Raw genomic sequence first — 23413 nt, 5'->3', positions numbered from 1 at the left:
TTTTATATCGTTGATTCCAAAGGAAGATCAAGATCTTACCCAAACCAAAAATTATAGACCAATATCGCTTTTAAATACTGATTATAAGATATTTGCAAAACTTTTAGTAAATAGATTAATGAAGGTTATGCAGCAAATGATTCATAGATTTATAAGTGGTAGACAAATGAAAAATAATGTGAGACATATTGTAGATTTATTGGAATTTTTCGAGAGAAATAACCAGGTCTCTGCAGCGCTGATCTTTTTGGATGCTGAAAAGGCTTTTGATCAATTAAATTGGCAATTTTTATTCAAAGTATTAGAGAAGATGGAGTTTGGGGATGAGTTTTTACAACCTATTAAAGCAATATATCAGAAGCAAACAGCTCAAATAATAGTTAATGGTAGTTTGACAGAAGCATGTAATATTGAAAAGGGTACACGACAGGGGTGCCTATTGTCACCTTTGTTGTTTGTTTTAACACTGGAAATATTATTGATTAAGATACGTGATTCAAATAAAATTAAGGGAATTAATATAAGAGATCAAGATTATAGATTGAGAGTGTTTGCGGATGACCTGATTATTACATTAAGTCAACCGACTCAGTCGGTTGTAGACCTGATGGAGATAATATTGTTATATGGAAAACTTTCTGGATTTAAGATAAATACGCAAAAAACTGAAATATTGTCTAAAAATATGACCACGGAACAAAAGGTAGTCTTAGAAAAATTAACAGGATTTTTTTTTAATTGAAAAGTTTTAAAATACATTTTTAGAACATATACCCCATCTCCCCCTTCCCTCCCTTCCCAACACCCCCCCTCCGACTTCCCAGAGCTTAATACAGGCTATTACATCATACAATCTTACTCTAAAATATTCTAATTACTATAATTACTCTTTAAATCCTATCACACTTTAACTCTCCTTAACCATAGAAAAGATAAATAATATATCCTCTAATTATAATAACTAATAACTATTCATATGCTAAATGATACTTCGTAGTCCCATATTTATTCTGAATATAATCAATCCATCTTCTCCATTCCACTATATATCTTTGTTGTGAGTGATCTTTCACATATGCCAAGATTTTGGCCATTTCTGCCAAATTCGAAACTTTCAAAGTCCATTCTTCTATAGTAGGCAGATCCTCCTTCTTCCAGTATTGTGCTACCAAGAGTCTTGCAGCTGTTATTAAGTTCAGCATCAATTTAGTTTTTATAGCAGTACAGTCAGTGATAATACCCAACAAAAACAATTGTGGTGAAAATCTTATCTTTTTCTTAAAGATCTTCTGCATGTTCCACCAGATTTTGATCCAAAAAGCTTTAACTTTTTTACAAGTCCACCATACATGATAATAAGTTGCATCATCACAACCACATCTCCAACATTTTGGCTGACAATTTGGATACATACATGCTATTTTTTGGGGATCTAAATGCCATCTATAAAGCATTTTATAAAAATTCTCCCTTAGGTTTTGTGCCTGTGTAAATTTAACATTCCTAACCCATATTTTCTCCCAAGTGTCCTTGGTGGAGCAGTGGGCTAATGCCTCCTTAAGTAACACCAGCTGCCTGCAATTAGTGCAGGTTCGCATCCCACCAGGCTCAAGGTTGACTCAGCCTTCCATCCTTCCGAGGTAGGTAAAATGAGGACCCAGATTGTTGGGGGCAATAAGCTGACTTTGTAATAATGCCGCTTGGGGGTGTGTGAAAGCCCTAATAAGCAGGCATATACATAGAATGAAGGCTACTGCTAAGCTTGTAAGCCGCCCTGAGTCTTCGGAGAAGGGCAGGATATAAATGGAATTAAAATTAAAAAAATAAATAAATTATTGGTTCTTGAAAATTCTGGGCCCATATTATCATACAATCCTTAACCAGTTCCGCTTCTCAGTCAATTTCTATCAATGCATTATATATCCTTCTTATATGCGCTCGACTTTGATCTCTAATTTGCTTTACCAAATTCCCATCTGATCTTTTCTGATCTTCTTTCCATCTGGCCTGTAACTGCCCATACTGAAACCAAGTTTGTACTATTTTTCCTTCTTTTAAAATATTAAAAGACTTCAATTGCCATTCATTCTTTTCCAATCTAAGAATTTCTTTATATGTTATCACATCATGTTTAAATCCCACATTTATATTTTCTATTGCATGTTTAGGTATTGCCCAAATAGGAATTTTATACTTCAACTTGTATCGATATTTTTTCCAAACTCTCAACATGGCAGACCTTAATATATGTGTTTTAAAAACTTTGTCCACTTTTTTGTCATACAATAAATAAGCATGCCAACCATATAACAAATCACACCCTTCAATATTCAATAATCTCCTTTGTGTTAAATTAAACCAATCACTAATTGACGATAATGCTGCCGCCTCATAATATAATTTAAGATTGGGCACTTTGAGACCACCTCTTTCACGTACATCTTGCATTATCTTAAGTTTAACTCTCGGTCTCTTCCCTGCCCAAATAAATTTATTAATACCTTTCTGCCATTCCTCCAAATTTGAGTCTTTTTTAAGTACAGGTATCATTTGAAATAAAAATAAAAATTTAGGTAAAACATTCATTTTCACAGCTGCAATTCTTCCCAATAAAGACAGTTGTAATTTTCTCCAACTATCTAGTTCTTTTTGTATTTTTGACCATAAGAATTCATAATTATTCTTATATAATTTAGTATTTGAAGCTGAAAGATGTACCCCCAAATATTTAACCTTTTTAACTATTTCAAATCCCGTTAATTTTTCTAAGGCTACCTTTTTTTCTATGGTCATATTTTTAGACAATATCTTAGTTTTTTGTCTGTTTACCTTGAATCCAGAAACTTGTCCATATTGTAAAATTATTTCCATTAAATCTATAACTGATTGAATTGGTTGACTTAACGTAATAACCAAGTCATCTGCAAACGCTCTCAATCTATAGTCTTGATCTTTTATTTTAATTCCCTTTATTTTCTTTGAATCACGTATTTTAATCAATAATATTTCCAATGTTAAAACAAACAACAAGGGCGACAGTGGACATCCCTGTCTTGTACCCTTTTCAATTTTACAAGCTTCTGATAAGCTATCATTAATTATTATTTGTGCTGTTTGTTTTTGATATGTAGCCCTGATAGGTTGTTAAAACCTATCCCCAAACTGCATCTTCTCTAACACTTTAAATAAGAATTGCCAATCCAATTGATCAGAAGCTTTTTCAGCATCCAGAAAAATCAGCGCTGCAGGGACTTGGTTATTTCTTTCTAAATATTCTAATACATTTACAGTATGTCTCACGTTATTTTTCATTTGCCTACCGCTTATGAATCCTGTTTGATCAATATGAATCATTTGTTGCATAACCTTCATCAATCTATTTGTTAAAATTTTTGCAAATATCTTGTAATCAGTATTTATTTATTTATTTATTAGTTGAATTTATATACCGCCCTATTCCTGAAGGACTCAGGGCGGTTCACAGGGCAGTTAAAACAGTACAAAAGAGAATAAAATGAAATTAAATTAGAACAAGCCCACAATTAATAACAGTAAAAATTAAAATTTTAAAATTAATTTAATTTAATTTAATTTGATTTAATTAATATAATTTAAAATTTAAAATCCCTCAGTCCAGGCCAGACAATTCAAACAACCAGGTTTTTAAGTCCCGGCGAAACGAGCGAAGGTTGGGGGCAGTCCGAAGCTCCATCGGCAGTTCGTTCCAAAGGGCAGGCGCACTCACAGAGAACTGGGAATCACCCGCCGGCAATCTATAACCGGCGGAACCCTAAGGAGGCCCTCCCTGTGGGTGCGCACAGGACAATGAGAAGCTGATGCTGGCAGCAGGTGCTCCCTAAGGTAATCCGGACCCATGCCATTTAGGGCTTTATAGGTCATCACCAGCATCTTGAATCTCACCCGGAGGGCAACTGGAAGCCAATGCAGCTCACGGAGAAGAGGTGTTACATGAGAGTATCAGGACACTCCCATTACTACTCGCGCAGCTGCATTCTGCACCAGCTGAAGCCTCCGAGTGGTCCTCAAGGGCAGCCCCATGTAGAGAGCATTGCAGTAGTCTAACCGGGAGGTCACGAGCGCATGAGTCACTGTACGTAGAGCATCCTGGTCCAGATAGGGCCGCAACTGGCGCACCAGGTGAACCTGGGCAAAAGCCCCCCTGGTCACGGCTCCTATATGATCTTCTGATAAGCTACCATTAATTATTATTTGTGATGTTTGTTTTTGATATATAGCCCTGATAGGTTGTAAAAACATATCCCCAAACTGCATCATCTCTAACACTTTAAATAAGAATTGCCAATCCAATTGATCGAAAGCTTTTTCAGCATCCAGAAAAATCAGCGCTGCAGGGACTTGGTTATTTCTTTCTAAATATTCTAATACATTTACAATATGTCTCACATTATTTTTCATTTGCCTACCGCTTATGAATCCTGTTTGATCAATATGAATCATTTGTTGCATAACCTTCATCAATCTATTTGCTAAAATTTTTGCAAATATCTTGTAATCAGTATTCAACAACGATATAGGTCTATAATTTTTAGTTTGTATAGGATCTTGATCTTCCTTTGGAATCAACGTTATAAATGCTGTTTTCCATGATGGAGGAACCTCCCCTCCGGATTGAATTGTTCTAAACAATTCTTTCAAATGTTCCACCATCTCTAGTTGTAAATTTTTATAATAAGTAGCAGTCAATCCATCTGTCCCAGGTGCCTTACCTACTTTTAACTGTTTAATTACTAGAATAATTTCTTCAGTGGTTATCAATTGATTCATCTCTTCCCATTGCTCTTGTGTGAGCGCCGGGATGTTCACTCCTTGCAAATAACTATCTATGTCTAAACCTTGACTTTTATCCCTTGCATACAGCTTAGAATAAAATTCGACAAAGGCCTTTTTAATGAGAGTTTGCTGAAACACTTCTTTACCCTTATAATCTACCTTATCTATATGATGAGATCTTTGTTTTTTCCTTAATAAATAAGCTAACCACCTACCAGGTTTATTTGCATTATTAAAAATGTTATGTTTAGCATATCTTAAATTAGTTGCCCCCCTGGTCCGCCATCAGCATATCAAACTGACCTCTTAACAAGTTAATTGAATCTTTTAGCCTCTTGTCAGATGGATCCATAGTAAAAGCCTTCTCTTTCCTCTTTATTTCCTCCTATATTTCTTTATGCTTAAATTCCATTCTACGTCTATATTTATTATTGAAATATATTAAAACTCCTCTCATATAAGCTTTACTTGCATCCCATACCATTTCAATGGAAGTACCTTTGTGCATATTCATAGTAAAAAATTCTTTCATCTGCTTTTTACATTCTTCCACATTTTCTACATATCTAAATAAATTTTCATTTAATCTCCATGATCTTCTGTCACCATTACCCTTATCCAACTCCATCCAAACTGGACTATGGTCTGATAAAGTTCTTGAACATATCTTGAGCACCTTAATCCTAGAAAAAAAATCATTAGTAGTTAGTATAAAATCAATCTAAGAAAAAAGTAAAATCCTTTTCATCCACGTTTCTTTCTCTCCAAATATCTCTCAATTCCAAATCATCTTTCAGCTCAAAGAAAGATTTAGGCAATCTAGCATGATTAGGAGTATTTTTAAAAGATCCTTTCTTATCCTTCTGCATGTCCATCACACCATTCCAGTCTCCCATTAAAATACAAGATTTATAATCCCATTGAATTATTTTGTTATGTAGCAATTTATAAAATTCTTCTTGTTGTTGATTAGGAGCATATATTCCAATTATAAGTATTTTCTTCCCTTCAATCAAAAGTTCAATAATAATATATCTTCCTTGTATATCTGCTTCTATTAATTTGGCTATCAGACCCTTCTTCACATATATTACTACACCATTTTTCTTCTCTGGAGCGGATGCAATAAATTGTGTACCCAGTCTCAGATTTATCAAATATTTCTGATCAGAAACCCGAATATGCATCTCTTGCAAACATACAACGTCATTTTTAAAATGTTTCAAATACTGAAATATTTTCTTCCTCTTTTGTGGTGAATTCAAACCATTAACATTCCAAGTCAGGAATTTTGTCACCATCTTTTGCGACTTGAAGCCTCCGGAGCGCCTCCTGAAGATCTTCAGAGATCTGTCTCTTCGACCTCGCTCCTCCCACTGCTTCACTTGATTCTTGAGTTGTAATCATCAAACATTGATCCTGTTGCCGTTGTTGTTGTTATGCCTTACGTCTAAATGCAGCCCATGTTATTCTTTGAGTCATAGGTTCTTCTACTATAGCCAAGGGTTGCACAGTTTCAGAAAATTGCTGTTTCTCTTGTGACTTTCGCTCTCCTTCATCCTTTCCTTCTTTATCTTCTGAAGATGGCGATGAACCTGCTTTCAATACATTAGTATAAAAATCTTGTGCCTTCAAAACTGTATTAAGATGGTATCTTATTCCAGCATAATTCACCACAATCCCCATTGGTATCTCCCATCTGAACTGAAGCTGTTGTTTTTTTCAATTCTTCTGCCAAAAAAGCAAAATCTTTTCTTTTTCTCAAAACTTTTGGGGGAATCTCTTTCAGAATCAAAACCTCCTGACCAGCAATTTTAAATCTCTTATTATAAAAAATTTGAATAATCTCATTTCTTATCTTTCTCTTCGTAAAATACACCACCACATCTCTTGGCAATTTCCTTTGCCTGGCAATCCAAGAGTTAACACTAAAAACTTTATCTATCTCGCCCAAGAAATCTTTGGGTTGAAACCCCAAATTAGGTGCCAGGGCATCCACCAGCATCTCTTGCAAATTCTCCTGAGGATTCTCTTTCAAACCTCTGATCCTCAGAGCAAACTCCATATCTCTGTATTGTATCATCACAACCTCTTCTTCCGTTTTATCCATTTTATATTCAACTTCACCCATTTTGGCCTCCAACATCAGATTATTTTGTTTCACTTCTTCCACCCGTTCATTCAGAGTCTCAATACAACCTGCAAGGCCCTGAAGTGCTAACAGAATGTCCTCCCGTATTTCTTTGTTCTTATCCTCAATAAGCACATCCACCTGTGCAGTTATTTTTTCAGACTAAGTTGCTAAAGCCACTTTTAAAGCATCTTGTAAGTCCTTTAAAGTTACAGGTGGAGCAGCTGCGGGGGATGATGTCAAAGATTGCAATCCAGATTGTTGAACAGGCGATGTCCCTGCACTTTTAGTAACAGGGATTCTAGGAGGCTTAGAAGCCATTTTATAACCAATTAACTCTCCGTACACACTTTCACTTTTCTTCTCCTTTAACAGCTTGAACCAAATCTTGTAAATTTAAACAGGTCAAATTTAAAGTCCAATTCCTCCTCAATATCCCAGCAAACACTTTCACTATAAAAGAAGTGAGAGAGGAAAGAAAAAAAAACCCTTCGCTTCTTATATATATAAAAAAATCTTCTCCTCTCTTTTCCCTGTTCACTCAGGCGCCATTTTCCCTTTCTTTTCCAAGTAGTTATTGAGACGGGAAAAAAAAGTTTTTTTTCGAGAGTTAAAGCCTTGTACTTGCTGTTTAAACGACTCCTGTATCCGCTCTGCTGCAACAATGTTTCTAGATGTCAATCAGATCCAGCAGGAGTGGATTCACCGTCTTGTTCTGCTGATAGCAGAAGAGTCCTCCGCTCCGGAGATTCCCAGGCTTTGGAGGAGCTCTCACCCTTCAAACCCCAGAACAATCATTCTGGGGCTCTAGGGGAGCTCTACCCCTACCTGGGAACTCCCCCTCCCCTCTTCACCCAAGGAGTGGGGTTTTCATGCTGCGGAGCAGCTGATTGTCGGCTGCTCCGCAGTTTAAACAGCAACAAAGGACCGGTGGTCGATTCCGAACGTCCGCGATGCTGGAGAGTCACCCGGAAGTCCTAGAAAAATTAACAGGGTTTGAAATAGTTAAAAAGATTAAATATTTGCGGGTATATCTTTCAGTTTTAAATGCAAAATTATATAAAAATAATTATGAATTGTTATGGTTAAAAATACAAAAGGAGTTAGATAGCTTGAAAAAATTACAATTGTCTTTATTGGGAAGAATCGCAGCAGTGAAAATGAATGTTTTACCAAAATTTTTATTTTTGTTTCAACTGATACCTATACTCAAAAAAGATTCAAATTTGGAAGAATGGCAGAAAGGTATTAATAAATTTGTTTGGGCAGGGAAAAGATCAAGAGTAAAATTTAAGATAATGCAAGATGAACGTGAAAGAGGTGGTCTTAAAATGCCCAATTTTAAATTATATTATGAGGCTGCGGCTTTATCATCAATTAGTGATAGGTTTAACCTAACACAAAGGAGATTACTGAATATTGAGGGATCTGATTTATTATTTGGTTGGCACGGATTTTTATTGTATGATAAGAAGGTGGATAATATTTTTAAGACACATATATTAAGGTATGCCCTGTTGCGAGTTTGGAAAAAATATCGACATAAGCTAAATTATAAAATACCAATTTGGGCAATACCTAAACATGCAATAGAAAATATAAGTGTGGGATTCAAACATGATGTGACTACATATAAAGATATTCTTAGAATGGAAAGGAATGTATGGCAATTAAAGCCATTCAATATTTTAAAAGAAGAAAGAATAGTGCGGACTACATAGTGGTTTCAGTATGGTCAGTTACAAGCTATATGGAAGGAGGATCAGAAAGTTGGTATTTCGACAACCGATGAAAATTTGGTTAAACAAATAAGAGATCCAGCGCATATAAGGAGGATATATAATGCACTGATAGAAATAGATTCAGAAACGGAACTTGCTAAAGATTGCATGATAAAATGGGCCCAGAATTTTCAGGAGCCCATAACGATGGATATCTGGTAAAAGATATGGGTCAGAAATGTGAAATTTACACAGGCAAAAAATTTAAGAGAGAATTTTTATAAGATGTTTTATAGATGGCATTTAGACCCCAAAAAATAGCATGTATGTATCCGAATTATGAGCCTAAATGTTGGAGGTGTGGTTGTGATGATGCAACCTATTATCATATATGGTGGACTTGTAAAAAAGTTAAAGCTTTTTGGATTAAAATTTGGTGGAATATGCAGAAGATATTTAAGAAAAAGATAAGGTTTTCTCCACAGTTATTTCTGTTGGGTATTACTACAGATTGTACTGTTATAGATACTAAATTGATGTTAAATTTAATTACGGCAGTAAGACTCTTGGTAGCGCAATATTGGAAGAAGGAGGAACTGCCTACTATAGAAGAGTGGACTTTAAAAGTTTCAAACCTGGTGGAAATGGCAAAGATTTCAGCATATTTGAAAGAACACTCGCAAAAGAGATATATTTTGGAATGGAGAAGATGGATCGATTATATTCAGAATAAATATGCGACTAGAAAGTTTCATTTAGTATATGAATAAGAATTAGTATTATATGATGCATTATTAGTTAGTTATTATTATTTAGTTATTTAGTTATGTTAAGAGGAGTTAAAGTGCGATAGAATTTAAAGTGTCTTTTTTAGTTGGTTAGCATATTTTAGCTTAGGTTGGTTAAAGTTTATACCTTGTATTCAGCTCTGGAAAGTTGGGGCGAGGGGGAGGGAGGGGAAGTGAGGGGGAGGGAGGGAGTTTATGTTTTTAAAAATGTATTTTAAAACTTTTCAATAATAAAAAAAAGAATACCAGGGAAAACCCCTGGGCTACTTCAGTCGGTAGCCGACCCTTCTCAACCATGGGAAGAAATAGCTATGGACTTTATTGTAGACCTACCCAACAGTAGAGGAAATACTGTCATCTGGACTGTGATAGATCTGTTTTCAAAGCAGGCTCACTTTATCCCCTGTAAAGGACTCCCATCTGCATAACGACTGACTAAATTGTTCCTGAAACATATCTACCAACTGCATGGCGCCACTAAGCGAATAATTTCAGATAGAGGAGTGCAGTTCACAGCGAAAGTTTGGAGGAATTTCCTTAAATTAATTGGATCATCTCAAAGCTTATCATCTGCTTTTCATCCAGCTACCAATGGGGCTGCAGAATCCGCTAAGAAAATGGTGGAGCAATACCTCAGATGCTATGTTTCCTACCAACAGACAAACTGGACTGACCTCCTCCCTTTTGCCGAGGTGGCCTACAATAATTCTGTTCACAGCAGCACTGGCTACACGCCTTTCAGAGTAGCCACAGGAAAAGAGTTCAACCTGATGCCTGACTATCCTCAAGTGCCCTCCGCTTCCCAGACACTTGATCAATGGGTGAGAGGTTGGGAAGATGTTTGGAGAAACACAAAAACGGCATTAAAAAAGACTTCTGAGACTTATAAAAAACAGGCTGATAAAAAGAGGGCTCCCCAAAGGACATTCCAAGTTGGGGAAAAGGTTTATCTGTCAAATATTTACGTCTCAAATTACCCAGCAAGAAATTGGGACCAAAATTCTTGGGGCCTTTCCCCATTGTGAAAATCATCAACCTGGTCACAGTAAAATTGAAACTCCCCAGACTTTTGGGGAAAATTCACCCGGTGTTCCATTGTAGCTTACTGAAACATTTTCTAGCCTCCACTTTAAGACCTCCCCCTAAGAAAGCACCTGGACCCCTCGTAGTAACGGGTCAGACCCATTATGAAGTTAAACGTATTCTTGACTCTAGAATCTTTAAGGGAAAATTGCAGTACCTAGTACAATGGAAAGGATACCCATTGTCTGAAGCCATTTGGGTGAAATCTACTGATGTGAAAGCTGACAGACTTATCAAAAGGTTTAATGAGAAACACCCCAACAAACCAAAAGCCAGCTCCTAACTTGTGTTTGTTTACATTACAGGAACTGTTCTTTTTTAAGGGGGACCGGATGTCAATGCTGCAAACTGACATGTTTTTGCACTGCCAATATAAGAGACAGCCTGTTACTTTAATTGCTTCGCTTGGGTGGGGGGGGGAAGTTAACCAGATGTTTTGAGAAGATAAGAAAGCCCGCGTACAGAATGGGAAGTGAAACTTCATATGTAAAACTAATTGGATAATGTGATTTATGACGTGTAGATAAGAGCGGGGATTGTGTGTTACGATGGGTTTGGGGGGGAGGAGATTTCAGATTCTGGCATCCCTCCATGAGTGCCGATGTTTCATTACATTATTAAGACCTTTTAGATAAATGCTTGCATTTTGTTTGAACTGTCTCATTTATCAGAACCATGAGAGCAGTTAAATGCTGTCTTCTATTTGTCCTCCTCTTTTATCCTCACTCTGTAGTATGCCTCCCTGAGGTCCAACTTGGTGAATATCCTCCTCTTTGCTAGGTACCCCAGCATGTGTATCATTAGCAGGAGGGGGTACACATTCTCTATGCTGAAGCAGTTCAGACCTCTATAATCTATGCACAATCTAAGGGACCCATCTTTCTTCTCTTTAAACAGTACTGGGGCTATCTTTGACTTTGCTGGTTGAATAAAGCCCCTAGCTAGGTTCTTGTCTATAAACACCCGGAGTTCTCCCATCTCTTTGCGTGTCATTGAGTACATCTTTGGTTTGGCCATTTTGGCCCCCACCATGATCTTGATCGCACATTCTATGGGGCAGTGAGGGGGGAGCATGTCTGATTCCCGTTTCTTAAAAATGTCCTCTAGGTCGCGGTATTCCTCTGGAATCAATGGTTCTGAGTCATCACCTCCTTTTAGTGTATTTGTGGTTTCCGCTTTCACTTTCCTGGCTTCTGGCATGTGGCTGGTTATTAGTGCCTCCTCTAGCCCCTGCTGGTTCAGTGCTTTCCTCTGCACTCACCATTGGGTTTTGTCCCAGTCTATGGACAGGCTCCACTTTTTCCACCATGCTAACTCTAAGACCATCGGTTCGGTCATTCCTGGGACCACAATAAACGGGACAGTTTCTAAGTGGGTCCCAACTTTGATTCTTACAGGCTCAGTGAGGCAAGTTGCTGGCACCCGCCTGTGATCAAGCCATCTAGCTAGGAAAAAAACATGGGTTGCTTCAGTTTTCTTAGTGTTCCCAACCTCTCTACCACCTGGGGGCTGACCAGGCATCTGGTGCACCCTGAGTCCAATAGGGCCATGAGAATCCCCCTTGCTCCTCAGGAGGGCACTAGGATCTCTATCCTGGCTGTCATAGGGGTGATGGTGCCACTTACCACCAGATCATCATCTCCTTCGCTGTCACTCTCAGAAAACGGGTTCTGTTTTGGCAGGGGTCGGAGTTCCCTTTTCCTCGCTGGACTGAGGGGAGAACTCCACAACCTGTATCTTTTTCTTTGGTTTTGCCATGGCCCTCTTCTTCTTGGGCTGTGTCATGCCTCCGTCTGAGCCTGAATCTGAGGAGGAACATGAGCTGGAACAGGACCCTATGGAGGCTGAGGGAGAGGTGTCTGTGGCTTCAGAGGAATGTGGGGAAGATCAGGCCGAGGCAGGCCAGGGCCCTTCAAGATTGGGACAGGATGAACAGGGGAGACAGACTTCAGGTGATGAGCAAGGCCCACGCCCACCTGGTCCTAGAACATGGAGAGTGGAGAGAAGGAGGTAACAACGCAGGCAGGCTCAGTTACTTGGGAGGAGAGTGTCCCACCCCACTCCACAAGGCACACCTGGAGATTGAGATTTAAGGAGATGCTGTGGGGAGGGGCATTTGTTGGGAACAAACGCTGAATCCTAGGAGTGTTGTGTATTGTTGCTGATCTCTTGTTTGGAAACCTGGAAACCCTGACTATTGGACTGACTGATCATGTTGCTTGAATGTTCAAAGACCTCGGACTGTATTTCGGATTCTCTCTTTTGAAAACTGCTCAGTTAAGTTTTATGTTTTCTTCTTTGTTATCTCTATGGCCTTGAGTACTTTCTTATGGTAATCAGCCTGTATTTGAACCTACTTTCAGCTAGAGTCGGCTGAAGGGATGTGTGTGTGATCTTTTGTTGGAGGCTTGCCAGCAAACATGGGAGCATTTGGGGAAAATTGGGAGCAATAAAATAACTGTTTGAATTGCCAGCTGACTGCATTGCCTCTGTGCTGTGCCCTGGGTCATCACAGGCTGGCTTGGAGGTGCCAATCTTTGTGCAAGGCACTCTGCTGCCTGGTGCCCTTCTTTCCCACAGCAAAAACAGGCTCCTGTGATCTGGCAGGGCCTGCCGCCCCTGGCAGGGGGGTGCACCTCCTTTCCCCCCTCTCTGGGTTGGTTGCTTCTCGGGCACCTGCAGGGGTGTGTGTCAGCTCTCCTGCGCAGTGTGCTCATGGTATTCCATCAAATCGATCTCTACCTCCGTGGCCACCTGGTACCACACTTGCAGGTTACACGGCACCCCGCAAGGCAGGTAGTTGTGGTACAGCTCCTTGCTTAGCCCCTCTCAAAGCTGGTAGACCAGCATGCATTCAGACCAGTCTCTCAGATGGCTAGCCAGGCTGTGAAACTCTTGAATGTACTTCGTCACCTCTTGCCTTGCTTCAGGTTGCAGATGTGGGTCTCTGCCCGTCGAGTGGTCATGGGGTCCTTGAACCGTTCCTGCAGGGTCTGCATAAATGGATCCAGGTCGGCCAGTTCCAGAGCCCCTGCATCATGGAGGGATACCAGCCATCCCAAGGCTCTCCTTCCAGGTTGGCAGCGATGGTGTGGACCCAAATTATTTCTTCAACATGCTTTTATACTTTAGTTACACAAGAAGGAAATATATCAACATCAATATATATATATCAACATATCTATCTATCTATACATATCTCTCTATATATCTCTATATATCTGTCTCTCTCTCTCTCTCTCTCTCTCTCTCTCTCTATCTATCTATCTAAAGCCTGCTGTGGTTTTTATCTTATTGGTATAAGTATATTTAGTAAGCCCATGGTTTCCTATCATCCCTCCTCTGAGCTAGGGACAGGTGCTTATTATTTCATTTATTTAATTCAGCCATTTCAATAGAAGAATGTTGTTCCTCCTGATCAACACCACCAACAGACTATTACAACCACATGACATCAGCAACTAAAGCCCTCTAAAACTTCCTAAGTAAACCTGATGGTTTTTATCACTCTATTACCATTGTATTTCTGAATGGTCACTAACCAAGGTAGTTGTTAACCAAGCAGTGGCTGTATCATTGTATTTTGTATCAAATTATTAATTTAAGAATTGAAAGAAACCCTGAACATCAGAAAAAAGAAACAGATCATCTATACAACATCTTCCAACAAAATGGATATCCATGCAACTTCATCAAGAAGTGCCTGACCACTCAACCCAATATTGCACAACCAACACAAGCTGTAGGAAGGATAACACTGCCATACATCAAAAACATCTAAGAAACCACCAACAGACTATTACAACCACATAGCATCAGTGTAGCACGCAAACCAACTAAAGCTCTCCAAAACATCCTAAGTAAAACAAAAGGCCCAGCAGCCCCAGAAGAAAAAACTGGACTCATCTACAACATACAGTGTAAAGACTGCAACAGCCACTATGTGGGACAAACAGGGAGAAGACTAGCAGAGTACATCCATGAACACCAACTAGTAGTCAGAAGATATGATGAAATTTCACAACATATGGACAGACTTAACCAAGTTTAAACTGGGAAACCCGGACCATCCTAGACGAAAAATGCTAGAGAATCCCTGGAAGCCTGACACTTGGTGTCAGCCTTGGTGTCAGCCTTGGTGGAGCAGTGGGCTAATGCCTCCTTAAGTAACACCAGCTGCCTGCAATTAGTGCAGGTTCGCATCCCACCAGGCTCAAGGTTGACTCAGCCTTCCATCCTTCTGAGGTAGGTAAAATGAGGACCCAGATTGTTGGGGGCAATTAAGCTGACTTTGTAATAATGCCGCTTGGGGTGTGTGTGTGAAAGCCCTAATAAGCAGGCATATACATAGAATGAAGGCTAAGCTTGTAAGCCGCCCTGAGTCTTCGGAGCAGGGCGGGATATAAATGGAATTAAAATAAAAAAATAAAACTCTGACAAATCAGCCATCAATACACCTACAGACATAAATAGCATCTATAGACTATGCAGAAGAGACAGTCAACACACCAAAAAGGGAACAAAAAGACCAAAACACCTCCCCACCAGCAATCAACAACCAGATGAGCATAGATTAACACCAAGATTAACATCAGACCAACAATCAAGAAGCAAACAACACCCCAATCAAGGAACTGCCAAACAAGCTAACAGTAAACAGCCCAACAAAAAAATCTCTTAAGACCAACCCCACCAACACTGACAGGGACAGCCACTAGAACAGTGATGGCGAACCTTTTAGAGACTGAGTGCCCAAACTGCAACCCAAAACCCACTTATGTATCGTTGGGTGCTTGGTGGGCTTGGCACACTGCGTCGGTATGGCCAATTGGGTGGGTATGGCCAATTGGGTGGGCGTGGCTGCAGTGGTAACGGCAGACTGGGTGGGGCTAAAAAGTTCAATCAATTCCCACTTTGTGAGATCTTCTTTTTCCCCTGAGAAGTTGAAATTGATTGATTGATTGATTGAGCCTTTTTTTTGCACATGGCAGCGGAGGCCTAAGGCAAAAAGGTTTTATAAAACCCAGCGGAAGGCATAGGACTGGGGCGAGGGCGCGCGTGCCCACAGAGAGGGCTCTGCGTGCCACCTGTGGCACGCATGCCATAGGTTCACCACCACAGCACTAGAATATAAATTGAGAGCAACTCCCACTCCCTTATTTGCACTGATAATGTTACCTAGTTTGGATAATGAAACATCTGCAAGAAAACAACCAAGTTTAGAGAGCAGCAAGGTCACCTCCTTTCAATCCAGAGATAAAAATACTCTCCTTTATCAAAATGAAAATTGTCCAGTACTGTTGGGTCCAGCAATAGTTTCTTGAGAAGGGCATGGACCACCACCTCCTTAACCAAACATGGGTAGCCATTACAGGTGCAATGACTCTGTCTACTACCTTGAGACCAGTAGCCTCAAACTCCTCCCAAATGGCCAAATTCAGTCTATGCCTCAGTCAATTTTATAGGAACTTAACAGCCAGAGTCCTGTTCAGATTGACTCAGAATACATTTTGGCTGGCTATCTGCAGAAGGTACAAGAGTGGAAAAATAGTTACAGTCTAATGCTGTTATTGCTACAAGATAATTCTTAATAAGGGCTCTTACTTGTGCTCAATACTTTTAAATTTTGTTTCTGTGTCTCATAAACTCAAAGCAGTTTGCCAGGATTCTTGGGTGGAAAAAAAAATCACAATTAGAATTCCTTTGACAGTGATGTGGTCATCTGGGTCCCTAATGAAAGACTACTGGGGATGGAAATGCTGAAAAACTAGGCATTCTCTGGAATTTCAGGTTTTTGTTGGGGTTTTTTGCCACTGTTGTCTGTAGATTTTAATAGGCATTTTTCAGTGGTAGAGACACTGTTGGCACATTGGTGGAATGCAAAAGCAAAAAGAATCCAGAGTTGGTTTTGAGGGATTGAGGACTCCTCTGAAGTAATTTGGAGGTATATAGAGTGTACAGGGCATTTAAACATTATGAGAGCAATGCAATTTCTCATTGTGCAACTGTTAAGTCCTTTAGTTTGAGGTTAGATATAGCTCAAATGTTTTTTTTTCTTATGAAACTTAACTCTGAGTTAAAGTGAGTGCATTGTTAAGAACCAATCAAAGTATTCTTGGGGTCTGAGAATAGATCAGTACTGTCTTACAAAAGTATGTTTTGTACATGTACTTGAGTTCACAAATTTTGAATAAGCTAGTGATGTCTAACTTTACTGACATCTTTGCTAAGATGCAGCATCATTTCTGATTTTCTAAACATCAGTTCTTAGTGTCACAGGTCCACTTTTTTAAAATTGAATTTTTAACATTTTTTGAGCTTCTTTGTAACACACAAAATGGTTCAGAATATTGTAATCAGGTTTGTAAATGAATCGTACATACATTATTTCAGTTTTATTGACTTTGTATAGCAGAAATTTGTTTTCATATGCCATATTCTTTTAGGTATCATATTTTGAAATTTATCTGGATAAAATAAGAGACCTTTTGGATGGTGAGTTTATTCTTTCTTTTGAGGAGGAATAGGGACATTTTTCTTGTAAACAAAGCATAATCAAACTTGATCTTAAATGTAATTGTCTGTTACTGTGATTGAGAATTGTTTGGAAACTCTAATGAAATATGAAGTACATGAACCCAAGTGTAGTTGAAAGTTAATTCTTGAAGAACTAAAGAGAGTCAAGTAAAATGAACTCATGGGGACAAATTTAAGTAGGTAAGAAAATTGTAGAGGTTTAAGAGTGGGACATTTATTTGATTTCTGTAGCTGCCCATCTCAGTAAATGACTCTGGGTGGCTTACAATTCAAAACATTAACTTAAAATTTGGCTTCCGGTTCTGGATCTTGGCACTGGCAGACGTGCGGGGGATCGCTCCTCCCGCCGTCTGGCTTTCTTTCACTGAGGGACCCCTGAAAGGGGGTTGAAAGACACCTTGGATGGGCGACGAGTGGGGAAGAGGATTCTCTGATTGATTATGGGAGGGCAGTGGCCCTCCCCTTCGACTTGGAGCAGCTCTTTGGACCGACGAAGAAAGGATCAGCCACTTCCATGGCCCATTTCCAGCCGAGGCCAAACTAACAACTTAGCACTTGAAAGCATAGTGGAGGAACTGGGTGAGAATTACCTTCTCCCTGTCCCAACTTTCTTTTCTTTGCCTGTTAAAAGCCCTCTGAAATTGCTTCCCCCTGCGAGGAGAGAGGGAAGGGAATTTTTTCTTCTCCCACCCTCTTAAATGGTGGCGTTTGAATACATTGGGGAAAAAAGCACCTGGAAAAAAATATAATTAACTAATTGGACTTACATCCCTCTTACATTTGGCAACCTAAAAAGCTCCTATCTTCACGGGATCTGGCTATTTTATGCATTTGACAAAAAAGGAAAAAAGATGAAGAAGAACTTAAATTTGATAAAAGCCTATTCTTTCTGAAAGGGATTTTAAATAACACTGGGGACATCTTGTGGTTAAGCCTGGTACAGCAAGCGAATATCCCTGGCAAGTAAATCTATTTATAACTCAGATCTTCCTTGGCATTAGCTAAAGATAAAAACTTGAAACAGCTGGGAGATGAATTTGGCTTCTAAGAACTGTGGAGGTGAATATTTACTGACTCTTGTTTAAAAATTAGCCTCCACTAAAAGACTATAACTATTCCAGAAATGGACGGAAACCAGCTACAAACTTTGATTAACTATAAGCTTATACTTGAAAAAATTCTTGAAGCTACTGAGATAATTAATTCTAGACTGAAAGATAAAGGTGCTAGCTTGAAACCACAAATTGAAACCCAGACCCCAACTAAAGAACTTATAACCCAGAAAACAACAAAACTGGAAGGAACCACCACTAAGACAGAGGACTCTAAGGAACAACAAAAAGATATTGAAAAACTTAACATCCAAATTTTGACTCCAGCTAAAGAACTTACAACTCCAAAAGTACATGAAGTGGAAAAAAATAACACCAAAATAGAGGATGCTAAAGATCAACAAAGACAGCTTATTGAAAACCTGGACAACCAAGCAATAACTACAAAATTGGATACAACCTTCTACTTAAATCAGAAGATACCAGAGGAAGGAAGAGACCAGACTGAAGAGAAGATAAAGATATTAGAGCAAATACAGAGATCTGAACCATCAGTACAACAACTCAATGATTGTAAATGGTTTAGCTTTTCTGAATCATTGATGGCTAGACAGTCTCCCTTGATTCAAGCAATATGTGCTGGAACGAAGGGAGACCTATCTGACTACCCAAAGTTTTTGGTCTGGAAACCTGGTTGGCAGAAAAAGAAAGCTAGAGTTAGGTTTTTAAAAAAATGAACTGTTAGAGAGCTACTAAAGGCTATTCTTTTAGTAAGGTGTGATCTATTAGGTTATGAAATAGAAAATCTCTATGAGATAAAACTAGAATATGTTTATCTATTTACTAGGCTTATTTTAGATATTATAATTTGTGTAGTGAAACAATGGAAATTTGGGTTATGGATGCTATTAAGGATGTTAAAGGTTAAATTTGAATACTTTAACTAACAATTAAGAATTAGATAGAATTCAAAACAGAACATGGATATGCATAAGTAAAAATAGATTGACAAATCTAGGTTATTGTATTAGTAAGCTGTGATGTATCAGGATGAGAAATAGAAAATGTTTATGAAATAAAACTAGAATTTACCTATATAGGTATTAGGTTTATTTTAGATGTTATAAATTTTGTGTAGTGAAATAAGGGAAATTTGGGTTATGGATGCTATTATGGATGTTAGAGGCTAAACTTGAATACTATAATTAAAATTAAAAATTAGGAAAAATTAAAAACAGGATATGGATATGTATAACTAAAAATAGATTGATAATTGTTTTAAATGAGCATGTTATTGTTAGAAATTTTCTAGTTTAAGCATGTTATATCAAATGTTAAGGGAAATAGAGAACGATGTTCTGATAATGTAACCTGAGATAGGTACTAAAAACTCTGTTATTGAACCTTTGATTACCCAGTCACCATGATGCTTTCTAAATATTTTGATGTTAAATTGGAAAACTAATAAAACTTGTTTTAAAAAAACATTAACTTAAAATTTTATAAAAAACATTTAAAAACAATAAAAACTGGAAAAACAGGAAAAACACGAGAACATTAAAACATTATTGTACCATTTAACAAATAAGGAAGTAAGACATTGATGTCCACATATTAATAGTGTGTTGATGGTTAAATGAAAGAAGTGGCAGATAAGGGGAATTATATCTTGGCCTTGTAAAACAGGAAGTAGATGAAATTCATGATTACTGGCAAAATGCCTAGGACAGCCAGGGCTTGCATTTAACCCCTTTTTTTCTAAAAGGTATTTATTTCTAGGAGGTTTTAAAATCATTTTCTCGAATGCGGGGAGGGGGGAATTAAAAACCTGCAGCTGGTTTTTACCTTTGTAAAAATCTAAAGAGACATATTTTGTCAATTGAGCCCTCAAATCCACATGTACATGTAACCGTACAAAGCACGGTCTTAATAAAATTTATTCTCCCCCCCCCTACAGCAAAGAGACAAGGAATATTAACAGGAATTAAAATGCCTTTTAGGGGCTCCTTTTTCCCAGCTTTTGAGGCGCTGATTTTTAAAACTCCACAAAAATTAAAAGCATCATTAGACTAGAATGTTTAGAAATAAAAAGCATTTTTTTAATTTCACAGCTCCCCAAAGTAGGGCTTGTTTCCCAAAAACACAGGCCTCTGTTAATTATTTACTTTATTTAGCTTATTCTGTTTGCTTTGAATGTCCATAGAATTAGTCTAGGGTTAAGCTAATCATGTACCCAGAGGCTTGACTGCCTTGACTTATTGATGGGGGTTAGGTTCAACATGCCTTATCTGAAAATAGGGCTGCTAGGGTTACTCTTGCTTATTTTGATGGGCTTAGGCCAACACGTCACTTCCGCTTGCCTTATCTGAAAATAGGGCGGTTACTTCTGCATGATCTGCTGACGTAATCACCACCACGTGGGTTTGTTTACTTTGATGACATCACTGATCAAAAGTACTGATAATTTTCATTTAAAAAAAGGTATACACTATTACTACTGGGAACTCATCAGATTTGCAGACGACACCAAGCTGGCAGGAATAGCCAAAACTCCAGAAGGCAGGCTTAAGATACAGGAGGATCTAGACACGACTTGAACATTGGGCGCTATCTAACAAAATGAAATTCAATGGTGAAAAAAGTAAGGTTCTACGTTTAGGTGAGAAAAACCAAATGTACAAGTATAGTATAGGGGGTACTTTGCTCAATTGTAGTAACTGTGAGAGGGATCTCAGAGTCCTAGTGGAAAATCACTTAAATATGAGCCAGCAGTGTGCTGCAGCTGCCAAAAAAGCCAACACAGTGCTAGGCTGCATTAACAGAGGGATAGAATCAAGATCACGTGAAGTGTTAATACCACTTTACAATGCCTTGGTGAGGCCACACTTGGAATACTGCATCCAGTTTTGGTCACCACGGTGTAAAATAGATTTTGAGACTCTAGAAAGAGTTCAGAGAAGAGTAACAAAGGTGGTCAGGGGACTGGAGGCTAAAACATATAAGGAACGGTTGCTGGAATTGGGTATGTCTAGTTTAATGAAGAGAAGGACTAGGGGGGACATGATAGCAGTGTTCCAATATCTCAGGGGCTGTCCCAGAGAAGAGGGAGACAAGCTTTTCTCCAAAGTGCCCGAAGGCAGGACAAGAAGCAACGGATGGAAACTAATCAAGGAGAGAAGTAACCAAGAACTAAGGAGGAATTTCCTGACGGTTAGAACAATTAACCAGTGGAACAACCTGCCTCCAGAAGCTGTGAATGCTCCAACACTGGAAGTTTTTAAGAAGAGACTGGACAGCCATTTGTCTGAAATGGTATAGGGTTTCCTGCCTGAGCAGGGGGTTGGACTAGATGACCTCCAAGGTTCCTTCCAACTTTACTACTATTATTATTACTATTATTATTATTATTATAACAGTGCTGGAAAAGTAGTTTTATGATCACTCCTCAAACTTAGAGGATTGCAGCATCCTGCAGTCACACGATCGCCATTTGCAAGTTTCTCAGCTGGCTTCTGACAACCAAAGTTAGTGGAGAAGCCAGCAGTAATTTGCAAGTCATGGTCATGTGATGTCTCATGTAATGACCGTGGGTGAGTAGCTTAATGACTGCAGTAGAACTGATGCAAGTCTCATGTGGTCATGTGATGTTTCACTTTACGACCATGTTGCTTAGTTATGGAGTTGCCAATCCCAGTTGCAGTTGTTAAGTGAGAACTACTTGTACTGTATTAAATGCAAAAGGCTAGTAATGAAAGCTAAAACAGATCAGAATTTTGAAGAGGGTAGGCCAGCCCTGTGTGGCAAATAATATAATGCCATTGTATAAATTGTACAGCTACAGTTTGAATACCGGTAGTTGTTGTCACTTCACCTCAGTAAAATGATTGTTAATAAAGTGATTTGGAAAATGTATAAAATGTAAAATCCATGGGAATAGAGTTTTTCCTAGGGAAGAAAGCTAAGGAATTTAAAACCTAGTGGGAAAACCCATATGGACATAAAATTTAATGGAAAAGTAAAAGTGTCAAGTTTGTGACCAATTAAATGGAAGTCTACTTCTTTGTCTTATAATTATGTTATGGAATAATTGCTACAAAATACATGATGGCATTAAGGTGGTATTAAAATATATCCAGAAGTATTTGTGGAGAATCGTGGTTCTGCCAACAGTTATCGACTATGAGAATAGCTTATGCCCCCAGTTATAAGTAAATGTGTACTTGATAGTAGCAAGAAATGTCTTTTATTGTCTTACTCTGTTTTTGAACCAGAACTATCTACTCTATCACAGTTAAAAATAGAATTTGCTTAGTCCAGGGTGTGAATAATAATAATAATAATAATAATAATAATAATAATAATAATAATAATAATAATAATAATAATAATAATAATAATAATAATAATAATAATAATAATAATAATAATAATAATAATAATAATCCCCAGTGAGGCACTACCTTGACGTGGTTGTGGGGCTTGTGTACTCTGAGGAAGATGAGAGCTATGCCAGAGGTTCAACCATACTGGACAGGTCTCATCACAGGAGTCAGACAAAGAGAGTCTCTCCCATAAAAAATATGGTGACACGTAAATTTCAGAATGCCATACCGGCTCGGATCTCGCCCGGGTTAACAAGGTCCGTGCTAGATGTTGGAGTTCCTGGATATCTGGTGAAAAGTGGGTTACAGGACTCAGGATTGTTGGCTGAGCAACCAGGGCCAGCAGCTGTAGAACTACTGGAAGAAAAGGTGTTTACCTGTCGTAGATACACAGTGATTGAAAACAAAGAAATAATGATCTGTTATTACAAATCAAGTCCAACAAGAAGAGGATATCTAAAACGAATGCACCAGTTCTGGAAAGAACAACATCCAGAATCAGAAATAACAGAACAGAGACTAGCAGATCAACGCCGATTTATAATATGAAATAAAGTATTCACAGAAACAGAATTGGATGAACTGCAAAGGTTTACCCAGGGTAAAGAAATCAAAGCCTTGCCAGAAGTAATTCACAATGTAGAGGCAAGCCAGGGGGAGTTGGCAGTGAAGGAATCCAGCAGACATATACAACTGTTCTCATTTGGAAACCAGGCACCTCTTCCTCAGGAAGAACAAAGACCTCTAAAGAAATAAAAGAATTGAAACAAAGAATAACTGAGCATCTAGAACAGCACAAAAACAACAGAATAAGGCTGCCTGCATTAAAGCTTGTTCCAAAGAAACAGCTACCACAAGCATTAAAAGATGCAAATACTGCAATATCAAGTATAAGCACCAATTCACT

General features: G+C 38.4%; 1 protein-coding gene across 1 annotated transcript in view; it reads left to right on the top strand.

Moving 5' to 3' along the window:
- The window catches only part of LOC308676816 (kinesin-1 heavy chain-like), a gene marked incomplete at both ends in the record, with an annotated part of 147792 nt that overhangs the window by 109315 nt on the left and 15064 nt on the right, over positions 1-23413 (top strand). The window contains one exon of the mRNA XM_081342845.1: positions 16982-17030. Within this exon, the coding sequence (XP_081198971.1) occupies positions 16982-17030 (49 nt within the window). The remainder of the gene's footprint in view (positions 1-16981; positions 17031-23413) is intronic.

Source organism: Vipera berus (assembly GCF_964194415.1).
Source record: "Vipera berus genome assembly, chromosome: W".
Lineage (NCBI taxonomy): Eukaryota > Metazoa > Chordata > Lepidosauria > Squamata > Viperidae > Vipera > Vipera berus.
This window is presented reverse-complemented; position numbering and strand designations above follow the sequence as displayed.